This window comes from Vipera ursinii (genome assembly GCF_947247035.1).
Source record: "Vipera ursinii genome assembly, chromosome: 1".
NCBI lineage: Eukaryota > Metazoa > Chordata > Lepidosauria > Squamata > Viperidae > Vipera > Vipera ursinii.
In genome coordinates, this window is record NC_139512.1 from 260,156,244 (window position 1) to 260,169,428 (window position 13,185).

General features: G+C 39.8%; 1 protein-coding gene across 1 annotated transcript in view; it reads left to right on the top strand.

Annotated features, from left to right (window-relative positions):
* Positions 1-975: 975 nt before the first annotated feature.
* CLVS2 (clavesin 2) overlaps positions 976-13,185 on the top strand; it is a gene marked incomplete at both ends in the record, with an annotated part of 35,813 nt that continues 23,603 nt past the window's right edge. Inside the window, 2 exons of the mRNA XM_083349812.1 lie at positions 976-1,364; positions 11,083-11,257. Coding sequence (XP_083205938.1) covers positions 976-1,364; positions 11,083-11,257 — 564 coding nt within the window. The remainder of the gene's footprint in view (positions 1,365-11,082; positions 11,258-13,185) is intronic.

The following is a 13,185-nucleotide window of genomic DNA, read 5'->3' on the forward strand; positions in this document are numbered from 1 at the left end:
TACATCCCTTGCTCCGGAGATTAAAAAGCTTGGGGGGGGGGGTATCAGAAGCAGCAGCTAATTGATTAAAAAAAAAAAATAATAATCCAACTTATCCAGCTGATCGGCACATGCCTCTTGAACCTTACCATACATTGGTTTTTAAATGCTATTACAGGAATTGCTCAGAGAGAGTGAGGGAGGCAGGGGAAACACCTTTATTGAAAGCTTGGTGTAAGATCGTATTTGTTGAAATTGCAGTTCTTTAGCTATTTCAGCAGCGCCAAGGTGAAGATCTCTAATTTGCAGGGAGAAGTGGGTGGGAATATTAGAGTGTGCCTGTGGTGGAGGAATTAATTACCTCAACCTCTTCTGCGCTCCAGGCAAAGTCACTGTAGGGCTGTTTGGCCTTGTTCTCTCTGGCATCATAATGCTGATCTGAATCTGCTGATCAAGGCATTTTATTTTAGTGGGGTTTTTTTTCTCTCTCTCACCCAATTGTTTAAATTGTTACTGAATGGGAAGGAGGACGCCCCATTCTCTCTACTTGGGCCCTGTCAGAGCCATTATTTCTAGTCATCAACAGGCAATTGCTGCAGAAGGAGAATAATTGGGTTCAATTAAATGTGAGTTATAGTTTTCCTGCAGCTTCAAGCTGTGGACAGGTGTTGGAAGGGTGAGATTTGGGGCTGAGAAAGGAGAGCAGAGCAACAGCATTCTCTCTCTCTCTCTCTCTCTCTCTCTCTCTCTCTGTGTGTGTGTAGTTAATTGGGAGATGGTAGGTTGGAATTGAGCTGCATATATTAATTGAACGATATTAGGCATTAGTGTTAGAGAGATTGTTAGCAAAGAATTACCTAACTTGTTGGATACTAGAAATGGAAGGGAGGGTTTCATAAATCAAAACCAAGAGACTGAATTTCAAGCTTTGTGGCAGTTTGGAGGTTCCACCCCTTCTTCTGTACAAGAAGAACCACTATCGGACCAAGCGGCACAATGACTCATTTGCAGGCAGGCCTATCTCCAGAGACCCTGGAGAAGGCCCGATTGGAACTGAATGAGAACCCAGACACTCTGCACCAAGACATCCAGGAAGTTCGGGACATGGTGATCACCCGACCCGACATTGGCTTTCTTCGCACAGATGATGCCTTTATTCTTCGCTTCCTGAGAGCCAGAAAGTTCCAGCATTTTGAAGCGTTTCGCTTGTTGGCCCAATACTTTGAGTACCGTCAGCAGAACCTTGATATGTTCAAGAGCTTCAAAGCCACTGATCCAGGCATCAAGCAAGCGCTCAAGGATGGCTTCCCCGGAGGGTTGGCCAACCTTGATCATTATGGCAGGAAGATCCTGGTGCTATTTGCTGCCAACTGGGACCAAAGCAGGTAAAGATTTTAACTCATGGGGGGGGAAGGTGAGATAGGCTACGTTGCTCATCTGAATCCACCATGGTGCTGCAGTCTGTATGTTTGATGTCATCATAATGGGTTCAAATCCCCTTTGATCTAAGTGATATTCCATTCCAAACTTATGATAGGAATGGCATAAGAATCTTTATTCTTATATTGGCTCCTGCACATTAGAAACTTTGATTCTAACGTGCAGGAGTGAAATTGTTATTTCAATTCAGTGGAAGGAGCTAGATAAATTTTTTAAAAAGTTATTCCCAAACTTGAAATTCTGTGATGGAAAAAAACAAGGTGCAGAGATTAGGTGTGCCTATAGAGCAGGTGTCTTCAAACTTGACCCTTTTATGACTTGTGGACTTCAACTCCCAGAATTCCTCAGCCAGGCACGCTGGCTGAGGAATTCTGGGAGTTGAAGTCCACAAGTCATAAAAGGGCCAAGTTTAGAGAGCCCTGCTATAGAGCTTTGATTATAAGATAATGGTGAAAACAATGAATGGAAACTGATTTTAATAGAATCTTTCATCTATAACCTTTGAGGGGGTGGGGGGAGAGATTTGTTTCTCATCAGTGACTAATCAGAAGTTCTTTCTCAGTTACTCTTTCTTGGATCCTGAACAGAAGGTGCTAATACAATTAGCAATTTGTCCCCTGACCTGGTTTGCCAACCTATTTATTTATTCAAAATCTTTCTAACTTGCCCTAGGTCCAACTGATTCCAGGCTAATAGACAACAACAATAATAACAAAATATTGAAGCAAATGTACAAGTACAAAAAACCCCAATAGCAATGGCAAATTAAAAGACAACCAAAGATAAAGTTGGCAAGCAAACTAAGGCAATGGAGACCCTCGAAACCTAATTGTAATTTAAGGTTGTAATGCTGGTGCCAGTTGTGTACCTCTGAGAAGTTCATTCTTGGATTATTTATTTATGTATCATATTTAGAGCTGCCCATCTCCTTCATAGAGTGACTCTGGGTGGTGTATAAATGGTCAAAAACATTTTTAAAAACCATATATAAACATTAGGATAAAAATAGTTAAAAAAAATAAGAAATAATTAAAATTCGACAGGCAAAGGAAGGACTTTAGAGCACTAACCAGCCCCAAGGCAGGATGTTCCTCTGTCATTCCCAAGCAAGTTGGCAGAACTAGCTCTTCAAGCATTTCCAAAAGGCCAAGAGAGTGGGAGGGGGACACCTTGCCTCTGGGGAAAGAATGTTCCAAAGGGCAGAGGCAATGGCAGAGAAGGCCATTCTTGACATTTTGAAACCGGTGGGATCTGCAGCTAACTGAGTGGGATGAGCCAAAGTAATGGGCCAAAGACAACTCATCAGGTAATCTGGCCTGTAGGGCTTTAAAGGCCCTAACCAACAACTTGAATTAGATCTGGAAGCAAACTGGCACCCAATGCAGCTTTCAGAGCAGAGGTGTTACATGCACCATGCTTGGGAAGCCCAACGTTGATCATGTGGTCCTGATCGGTATCAACTAAAGTCTCCAGATACTTTTCAAGGGTAGACCCATGTAGAGTACATTGCAGTATTCCAGACAGGAATTAACCAGGGTGTGAATGACAGAGCAAAGGGCCTGTTTATCGAGGAAGGGCCATAACGGAGGCACAACATGCAGTTGAGCAAAGGCCCTCCAAGCCACAATTGCCACCTGCCCTTCAAGGAAGAGCTGTGAGTACAGGAGGACCCCAAGATTATGCATCAGGTCTGTCTGGGTAGTGCAATCCCATCTAAGACCAAAGATGATAAACTCCCGGATGCAGAGGGGTTCCTCATCCACAGTCACTCCATATTACCAGGGTTCTGCTGAAGTCTCTGGTTCCCTATCCAGGTCCCCACAGCTTCCAGGCATCCCAGTTTAGGCCTCGGCCATTGTGGCAAGAGTAATGCAAGAGAAATAATATTCAGACAACGTTGCTACCCATGTTGACGTTTTCTACTTTTCCAAATGAACTGGGTTTCACAAGGTTTAGCAACGCTTATAAAATTTAAAGGCAAATTTATGTTTCTTCTTTCTTGGCAGATTCAGCATCGGTTTCTTTACCAGAAGCAGTAATATTAATATAAAAGAACTTACCTATGAAACAGGAAAGTGATACGTTCAAACCTGCTTTGACAAAATTTCTATTAATTTTAATGTCCCTCCAATTTATCCTAGTAACATGATGCCTTTTGTGAATGTCATAAAGCCTAAGGTCTCCAATTTTGAGTTAAAGAGTTCTGATTCATGAAGAAGACTTTTATGCCGTCCTATTCTCACTTCTTATTGATACATTTTATTTTATTTTCATTGACAGTTCCTTGAAGGATTTCAAGGCAGTAGACATGGTTCTCCTCTTTTATCTTTTACAATAGTCTCTTGAAGTGGGTAAGCACTTGAGGATGGCTCAAGGTAGCTTGCTACTTGAAATGAAATGGTAAATATCATTTTTTTTAAAAAAAATATCATCAAGGAACACAGTAACCCACAGTGATTGAGTTACTTGGGTATTTGTGGGCCAGAATGGCTTGTTTTTTTCTTCTTCTGAGAGGTCAATACAATCATAATAAATTAAATGCAGTAGCTAACAAACAATATGCTGTCTTTCTTATCAAAAAAAGTAATTACCTGAAAGGATTGCCTGGAGTACCTATAATAGTTAGTCTTGGAAGACTGAAAGAAAATGAATGCCTCACTTAAGGGTTTCATCATTGGACAGAGAAGCAAGGAAGGTTAAAATGATGCAGTGAGATAACCTGCCCCTTTTGGACTATTGTGATCTCACATGCACAAACAGTAGGGGCAGAGCTTATGGCAGAAGACCATGATGTTGCTTTCATAATTCTGACACCCCTTGGCCTCATATCCAATGAAGAAAGTTTCATCATTCTAGTGAAAATACCAAGGTCCTGTGGGTGTGGCTATGAGTGGAGTAGTGATTTGAAACTGGGATGTTCTGCTCTTATAGTGTTTACACTGCTCAAATTAAAATTTGTTCTACTGTGTCTTCACACGATCCAGATGCTTCTTTATAGAACAGTTGTTCTTATCATTTGACCATGGCTTATTTTATATCTGCATAGCATGGCCGCTGGGTGACCTGAATAGAGTATGAGTTCAAAAATAGGCTTCTACCTCCTCTGAGCTCCACTGAAGTTGGAATCAGAATTAATTACCCAGAGTGATGCCCAGCTTCAAACACTGAAATTCCTACACGGTAACAGGGTAAAACACATGGTATAAAACTAACTGTTGAATTGAACCTTTTCCTAATGTAATCATTTTGCTCAGTGGAATATGATTGGCAATAAACCATTGTTGACAGAATGCTAGTAGTTTGCACAAGTATTGCACTCACTTTGTACTTTTGATCTAGTTTCTTAAAAAAACAAAAACAAGAACTATGTCTCAGAGGCACAGGGTCTACCAATGAAGTATCTTAAAACTGATTAAGTGCCATCAAGTTGGTGTTGACTCTTAGTGATCATCTTAATGACTGTTAATGGATCATCCATTATGATCTATCCCTGGTGTGGTCTTTCATATCTTCCAATGATGTACACATTGCAACTGTAACTATATTAAAATATATTGATACATTCCAGTGGTGGGATTCAGCCAGTTCGCGCCAGTTCGGCAGAACCGGTAGCTAATTTTGTGTTGCCCAGGCCCAGAATGGACTTCCGGAAGCAGCATCCACGTAGAGAACCAGTTGTTCACATATTTGAATCTCACCACTGATGCATTCCCACTAAAAAGAGTCTGCTAAAACATAGTTTAGTCAGGATCAAGAGGAAGGATTAAAGGATTAAAAACAGACAAAAAACAGAAACAGAAACAAAACCAACAAAAAGCTCATAGCAGGGTACTGAACTATCAACTCCAAGCAATGCCATTAGACCTGTAGTCCTGCCAACATTAGCCTGATTTCTATTTAGATTTCTTCCTCATGCTGATCCTACATCTGTTTTGGAATATTAGATGGGTTAAATCAGAGAATGTATCATGTTGGCTTATTCCTCTGGAACGTCTCCTTTGCTGTGGATGGATATGCTCAGTGCTTTTTTTGTAAAAGAAAAAGGTGCCAGAACTCACACATGTCATACAACCCGCCTTGCCTAACCTACAAGGTTCCATCCAAAAAAGGTGCCAGAACTCCGTTCTGAGCGTTCTATGAGAAAAAAAGCCCTGGATATGCTTTAGTAATGCATTTTCAAAGAAGCCGTCAGGTCTGTATATGTTAAGGCTTTGCCTTCTTATCTTACTTGCTTGCACTGACATAACTCCCTCCTTTTTCTGCATAAGTTGGGATAGCTTAGATGTTTCCGTTCCAGCAGTTAACGTTTCCCAGACTTTTCATGTCTCAGATAAAAGAAAGGTGCTTGTCTGTAAATTTATTATGCATGCATAATTGTCTGTTGGGTCATAATTATATTGAAGCAACAGGTGATTGTAAAAGGAATAAGAATCATGATATAGACAATCTACCGCTGCCACTATCAGCTTCTCATTTGAATAAGTCCAATTAGCAAATTCCTATTCCAATTAAGTTGGAAATAGATTTTGTAGAATTTTTGTATGTCTCTCATACATACATTCATAAATCGCAGAACGTGTCCTTGTGCTCAACCTTTAAAATTCACGTTGAGTGGTAGGGAAAAAAAGTATGTTTAACATGGAAATCTATAAAAATGACACAAGGAATAGAATTCAACAGATTCCGTTTCTCTCATCAATGATGATGATAACTTTATTGTCACTTTGAATGTACACCAATCGGCATACATCAAAATGAAATCTGCATTTCATTGCATACAGCTCTCAAAGGGTCACCACCTCCGATATATACTCCTTGTTCGTGGCCCGCTCAAATTTCACATTGTCCATTTTAGTCTCTAGGGAGTGAACGATGGCAAACAGGATAGATGGAAATGGGGCTCCATGTGGATTAGCCCTCAAGTTAGCTTGCATTCTGACAACCTTGCCTTCTTTCCTTTTTCTGATCCTGACTCTTCCACCCTTTCCTTAAAGAGGCCTTGCTTCTTTTCGCCCTGGAGCATGCTGCTGCCGCCGCCACCAACTCCTCCAAAAGCCTCTCTCTCTTCCTCTGGGCCTGCTGACAGCCTCATCCAGTTCCTTCACTCCATAAGCTCCAAGTCCTCTCCTCCTCTGCCTCCTCTGGAAACAGCCCTGATTTGCAGTAGAATCCATCACTGGGCCAGCAGTCAGATCTTGCTGCTGGTAGAACAAATTCAAAATCAATACATCTCTATGCTCAAAAAGCAATACCAGGGAATCTTCTAGGCTAAATAAAAATCTTAAGAGAACTGTGAGGTGAAGTCCTCGTTGCTTTCTGAGCTTCGTTGTTTGCTTGCAGATGTTTTCATAACCCAATGAGGGAACATCATCAGCACTGAGGATATTACATGGGTAATAAAATATCTGCAAGGAAACAAGCTCATCAAGAACTCCATAGTTCAAGACTGAGCAACATATATTTTCTTCTAAAGAAATCTAAGTAGAGATCCTGACTTACCAAGATTTATGTGCATAATAGTCACACAGAAGTGCTGTGCAAAGCTTAGAAGAGATGCTTTGCTCTAATCTAAACCTCTGTAAGGTTATCATTACATTCTTCCTCTAACTAGCAGGTTTGAGCAATCCCACCGTTTGGACTGTCGGAATATTCCTAAGCGAGGCAGGCAGCTCGGGCAGAACAGCCCTTTCTTGAGTTTTTTCATGAGGTCAGATGAGCATTTTTTCTGCAGGGCTAAGTGCCTAAGTGCCTGAGGTAGAACACACCTTCTTCACACAGCCCTACTACAAAACCCTGAGAATATTCTACAATGTGATACATCTAGATGTTTCTCTTGGCCACTTGTCCCACATGGTCGGAGAGGTCTGGGCTTGCTTGTGCTATGTTTGCTTAGTTCTTATAGCAAAACTATCAATGCATGGTGTGACAAGAAATTTTGTTTATCCATTGGTTTGTTGCAGAGTGACACTGATTTAGGGATGGGAGGAGGAACAATTGGCCCAGTCACTCAGCTGACTTCAGTGTTTAAGGGAAGACTAGAAAGTGGTATCCCTTGCTCCTACTGTATCGCTTTAACCACCATTCCTTGCTGGCTGTCAGCTATCTACATCTATCTACAGTAGATAGAACACAGAAAGGATAACTTAAGTTATTTGAGATAAATGGTTCAGCTGATGGGAAGCTGTAGCTATTTCTGAAGAGTGCTACTCAGGATAATTTCTTTCACTTGTTTTCTTACCTCTTCAACTTCAGTTAAAAGTTCAATGGAAAAGTTGGCACAGGAGTAGACTTTATATGGTTTAGTGGGATCAGTATCTAACTCAAAAGCCTTGCAGTTTTATTCCCTCCACGTAAAGATTTCATTCACTGATAAGATAAATAATAAGTTCGAAGAAGAAGAAGAAGAAGAAGAAGAAGAAGAAGAAGAAGAAGAAGAAGAAGAAGAAGAAGAAGAAGAAGAAGAAGAAGAAGAAGAAGAAGAACAACAACAACAACAACAACAACAACAAGAATCACTGTCTCTAGCCCCATTTCTCCAGACTCCAGGAGTACAGGGAGAAGTACGAAAGGGGCTTCTGTGTGCCTAAAATTGTAGATGAGCACACAATTCATACTCATGGTGCAAATCCATAAAGTTCTCCTTTCCTCTTGCTACTGAAAGCAGGAATGCTCCTGCCTCCTATTTTTCCCACAACAACCCTGTGAGGTAGGTTGGGCTGAGACTTGATAGTGGAAATAAGTACTCGCTACTCCATTCCCAAGGCTAAAGTTAAATAACACCAACACTGCTAAAAGTGATTGATTTAAAGAAATAAAATAATGACATTCTAAATCATCTAGATCAGGGGTGTCAAACTTAATTTCATTGAGGGTCGCATCAGCATTGCAGTTGCCCTCAAGGGGCCGGGTGGGTATGGCCTGGGTGGGCGTGGCCTACTGGGTGGGCGTGGCTAAAGTGCGTATGGACAGCTCTACATCGTTCACATCAAGGGTGCCTATGGGGGCCTGGGCAGGAGTGGGACAGATCTGAGGGTCTCTGGCAGGAGGAGGGTCTCTGGGCCAGGGCCAAGGCAGTGGGGGCCGTTCCCTCAATGTTTCAAGGATGGCTTCGCGGGCCACATGAAACCACTTTGTGGGCCGGATCCGGCCCCCGGGCCTTGTGTTTGACATGTCTGATCTAGATTCTTTGTTTAATCCCAGTTTGGAGCTTTTTCTGCAATTGAATAGAAGTATGAAATCTAACAAATGCTATCTGTTAAATGTTCTCATTTTCCCATTTGTATTGAAATAACCTCATACTCCATCAATATGAGTAATTCATAGCATAGTTACAGAGTTCTCTACATGCCTTTTCTGGAGTAACTCCTGCTGTTTTCAATAAGACTTATCTTACAAATGTCTGTAAGATTGTCCCTCAATTGTATTAAATTTCATTTAAATCCACTTTGAATTTTGGAACTGAAAGAGGAACATTTTACTTATTACTACATTTCCAGTTGGGTAATTGTATCTCTTTTCTTAAGACATAAAGACTTTTAGAAATGGCATAAACAGAGGTTTTCTAACAGTATGCATAAATAGGGACATTAACACTGTAAATTAAATCACAAATCCTAGATTATTCTTTAGACGTTAGTGATACACCATCAGGTTTACAATGTGACCCAGGAGACGCTCTATGAAAGCTAAGTTTTGCTGAAGTCAGCCGGATTCAATTTAGAGATTAATTTTGTTGATTGTTAATACTAATCATCTACATATTACTGCAAAATCATGGTTCCTACTTTATAAGAGCCTTGGTGGAGCAGTGGGCTAATGCCTCCTTAAGGAACACCAGCTGCCTGCAATTAGTGCAGGTTCGCATCCCACCAGGCTCAAGGTTGACTCAGCCTTCCATCCTTCCGAGGTAGGTAAAATGAGGACCCAGATTGTTGGGGACAATTAAGCTGACTTTGTAATAATGCCGCTTGGGGTGTGTGTGAAAGCCCTAATAAGCAGGCATATACATAGAATGAAGGCTACTGCTAAGCTTGTAAGCCGCCCTGAGTCTTCGGAGAAGGGCGGGATATAAATGGAATTAAAATAAAATAAATAAATAAATAAATAAATCTCTTCACCACTCTATATCTGCTACCACTTCCCTGATAAAATTTGAAGGAGGCAAAAACAGAATATAGCTCTTCTACACTATGAACATTGTGTTTTATCTAGCAATCTGTGGAGCTCACCTAGTGAGAACCTTTATGGCAACATTTTCATATGATCAGATATGGAAAAATACTGAATGCTTATTTTCAACATGCTGAAATGTAGTTGAGAAATGCAGATGAAAGAATCTTGAGCCTATTTCTTAGTGAAGGAAAGAATCCCTATTGTAAAAAAAATGCTTTTAAGGATGTGAAAATGGTTAGTTTCCTAATAGGTTCTTTGTCAATATTCTCCTTTGTATTTTGTTAGACATGGTACATGATATTTCTGAATTACAAATCTGATTGCTAATTAAAATAAATAACTAATTGACAGTTTTGCATATGGGTAGTACTGTCAACAATCTTTATTAAGCTCGCTTTAGGGATCTGGATAAGTACAGTAGCTGGGATATTTTGTGAAATAACAGCAATATCATATGATGAAAGAATGGAATATTAAAATGTGAGAATAGAAACATCAGATTTCTTTAGATTTTAAAATCTGAAAACTACATAAAATGAATTAAAATTTCATCAAGTTTTAGTTAGATCTGAACTGAGCTCTGGATAAATTTTTTTAAGAACATTTACCTAATTCCTGTTTGCGTGCAATATGCTAAATAAATGTGCTTTTTTAAAATTTATGGTCCTTCCATCTATCTAGCTTACTGTAACTGATCTTGCAATTCTTTTATGACAAATTCTGATATGGATTACTTTTTTCAATGCATAGAGAAATCTTGTTTATTGTTTAAGAACACTTTCTCTCTCCCCCTCTTTCTCCTAGCAATGACTGAGCTAATTATTCAAAGGCTGATTCATACAACACTGAAAATGTGGTTTGTGACATTTTGGAGACTCCACAGGTTTTTGCATTAGCATATTCAGTGATGCTGAAGGTAACAGAAAGACAAAGGAGAGAAGAAATCAGATCTCAAGGGAAAAAAATAAAGCAGAGTTGCACTTAGTCATATAACTTGGTTGAGAATTTCATCCAAGTTTCATTCTGGTCATGTTCAATGCAAAATATTCTGTTTGTATTATGGTTTTTCCCAAAGACATTCTCAAAATTTATCTCATCTTCTCCATCAACCTTCTTCACAGACTTGTTAGTTCTAAATTTGATGTTATTCTGGGTAGATATTGATTCTGTTTATTGAACAAAATGTAATGCAGTTTGAAAGAAAGAGGTATTGAGTTGCTCAGATGATATTAGAGCTAGACTATCTGGAAAAAATATTATTATGATATGGTCTTATCTGAATAGCTGCTGTTTAACTTTCCCAATCTTAACTCTATTAAACTTAAAGAAAGCTTAGGTATATGTGTGTACTTAAATAGCTATGGTAATCGTATTTCATGAAATCTTTACCACTTGAAATGTTGCCTAATAATAGCAAAATAATGGCTTATCTTCTGTCATCTGAACATTATTGGTTATCTTAAGGCCATCTTTGCTTTTATTTGTTGACAGATACACACTGGTGGATATTTTACGTGCCATACTTCTTTCATTAGAAGCCATGATTGAGGACCCGGAACTTCAAGTAAACGGATTTGTTTTGATTATAGACTGGAGTAATTTCACTTTCAAACAGGCTTCTAAGCTGACACCAAGTATGCTTCGATTAGCCATAGAAGGCCTTCAGGTAAAATGATTTTAAGCATTATTCATATTTCTTTTACTCTTCTCGCTCCAGGCATCTCTCTCAGTTCTTCCTGACTGTCTTTAGCAATATAACAATCTTTTTTTTGCAATCTAACAATTGAGATTTTAGATGTCTGTGTATGTTTTGGAAGTTGTGAATGAGCTGTAAAGAATGAGTTTAATATCTAAGGGGTTCTTCAACTTACAATGCTCAAGGTTTGAAAGTTTTATTTGATTTCTCAAATTTAGGAGCTCTAAATTGTTACTAAGAGCTTGAATATAACAAAGCAATCCAAGAAACCAGATATACTATTGGGTCATATATCTTTCGTTATTATTCTGAAGTGAGGTTCTTTGTTCAGTGAGACCTACCATCAGGTGCTATATGCTGTGGAACAGTAAAACACTAAAAGACATGTATACATTGCTAGTACTCCCATTTAGGCAATACATTCATGTATAGATCTAGAAATACAAGGAGCAATGATCAACCTTTCTTAAGTCAGAAATAATAGTATAACTATAAGACAAATTGTATGTGTTCGTGTATGTGCTCAGCCTTAGATCCACAGGGCAGCCCTGGAACCAACCTTGGAATCAGCAGGGAGCTGCCCCGCCACCTCTGTCTTGCCCCCCCCCCTCAGTTGTATGCACAGGAGATGGCCAGTGCCGGCATTCTGGATGAAGTCAGCCTGTGGGGCAAGACAGCTAGCAGGGATGCCAAATTCCACTTGTACACATGCCCAGGGGGCGGGGTGGGGCTGCCCCGTGGATCTAAGGCTGAGCACGTTCTGGCTTTGATGGATGCAACCAGGTTGTAGATCATTCCCCAGTTGGCCTGGGCGTTCGCTGTTTCCAGAGCAGGTCCCTGGGCCATATGGAACCACATAGCGGGCCGGCCCTGGCCCGCGGGCCTTCTGTTTGACAGGTCTGCACTAGAATATAAATTGAACACAAACCCCATTCCTTACTAGCACTGATGTTGTTACCTAGTTTGGGTAATGAAATGTCCGCAAGAAAACAACAAAGCTCACAGAGCACCGAAGATCTGAAGAGATATTTGTTAACTATTTTTCATTGCAACTTTCCATGCGTGATGTATTTCTGAGGGCAACTTGTAACAGTGGGTGAGGTTCAGAAGAGCGGGAATGACCTTGAGTAAGACTCACTCTCAAGACAACCTTCAGATAAAAAGTGCAATCTGAGAAAATGTCTCAGAAAAGCCCCTCCCTAGTTCTTAGAAACATAAAGGGAAGGAGAAGGAAACATTATTTCAAGATTTCTTACTATGGCTTTACAAAAAAAGTTGTACTACATGATATTGGATTCCTAATCTAATCTACCCTGAAAGGATGAAAGGTCTTCAGTCCATGGATAACTGAGGCCATAAACAATTTCTCTCCTTGTTGAAAAACTAATCTCTTGGCAATGATAAAGACAAGCTATCAGAGGAAGGTTAGTTGTTCATAAGTAGTGTGTGGTTGCCCCTTGATGAAATGTGTCTCAGTCTTTAAAATTGCTCTGAACAATATGGTTCTAAATTTTGAAGGTTTAACATGTTATTGAAAAAGTAAAATGTAATGATGCCAGATGACTACATTGTACATTTTATTTTGGCATGATAGAGTGTGTGAAAAACCTGATCTCCTCAACTTGCCATTCTCTGGATGTGTTGCGTTATGTTTGGATTATTCCCACACAGCAGTGGGATGATGGGAGTTATAATTCTTGGCCAGACTACCCCTGGTAGAAGAAAAACCTTCATGGTGAAATTGCAACCTTAATACATTATCCAAATATTGTAGTTTTTACTGCAAGCTGCTTTTAAGGAAGAAAATGCTTCCTTCATATTTGAAGTAGCGAAATATTTTAGAATTCTGTGAAGCAAATTTAAAAACCATCTGGGTGAGCATTTATGTGTTCTGATAC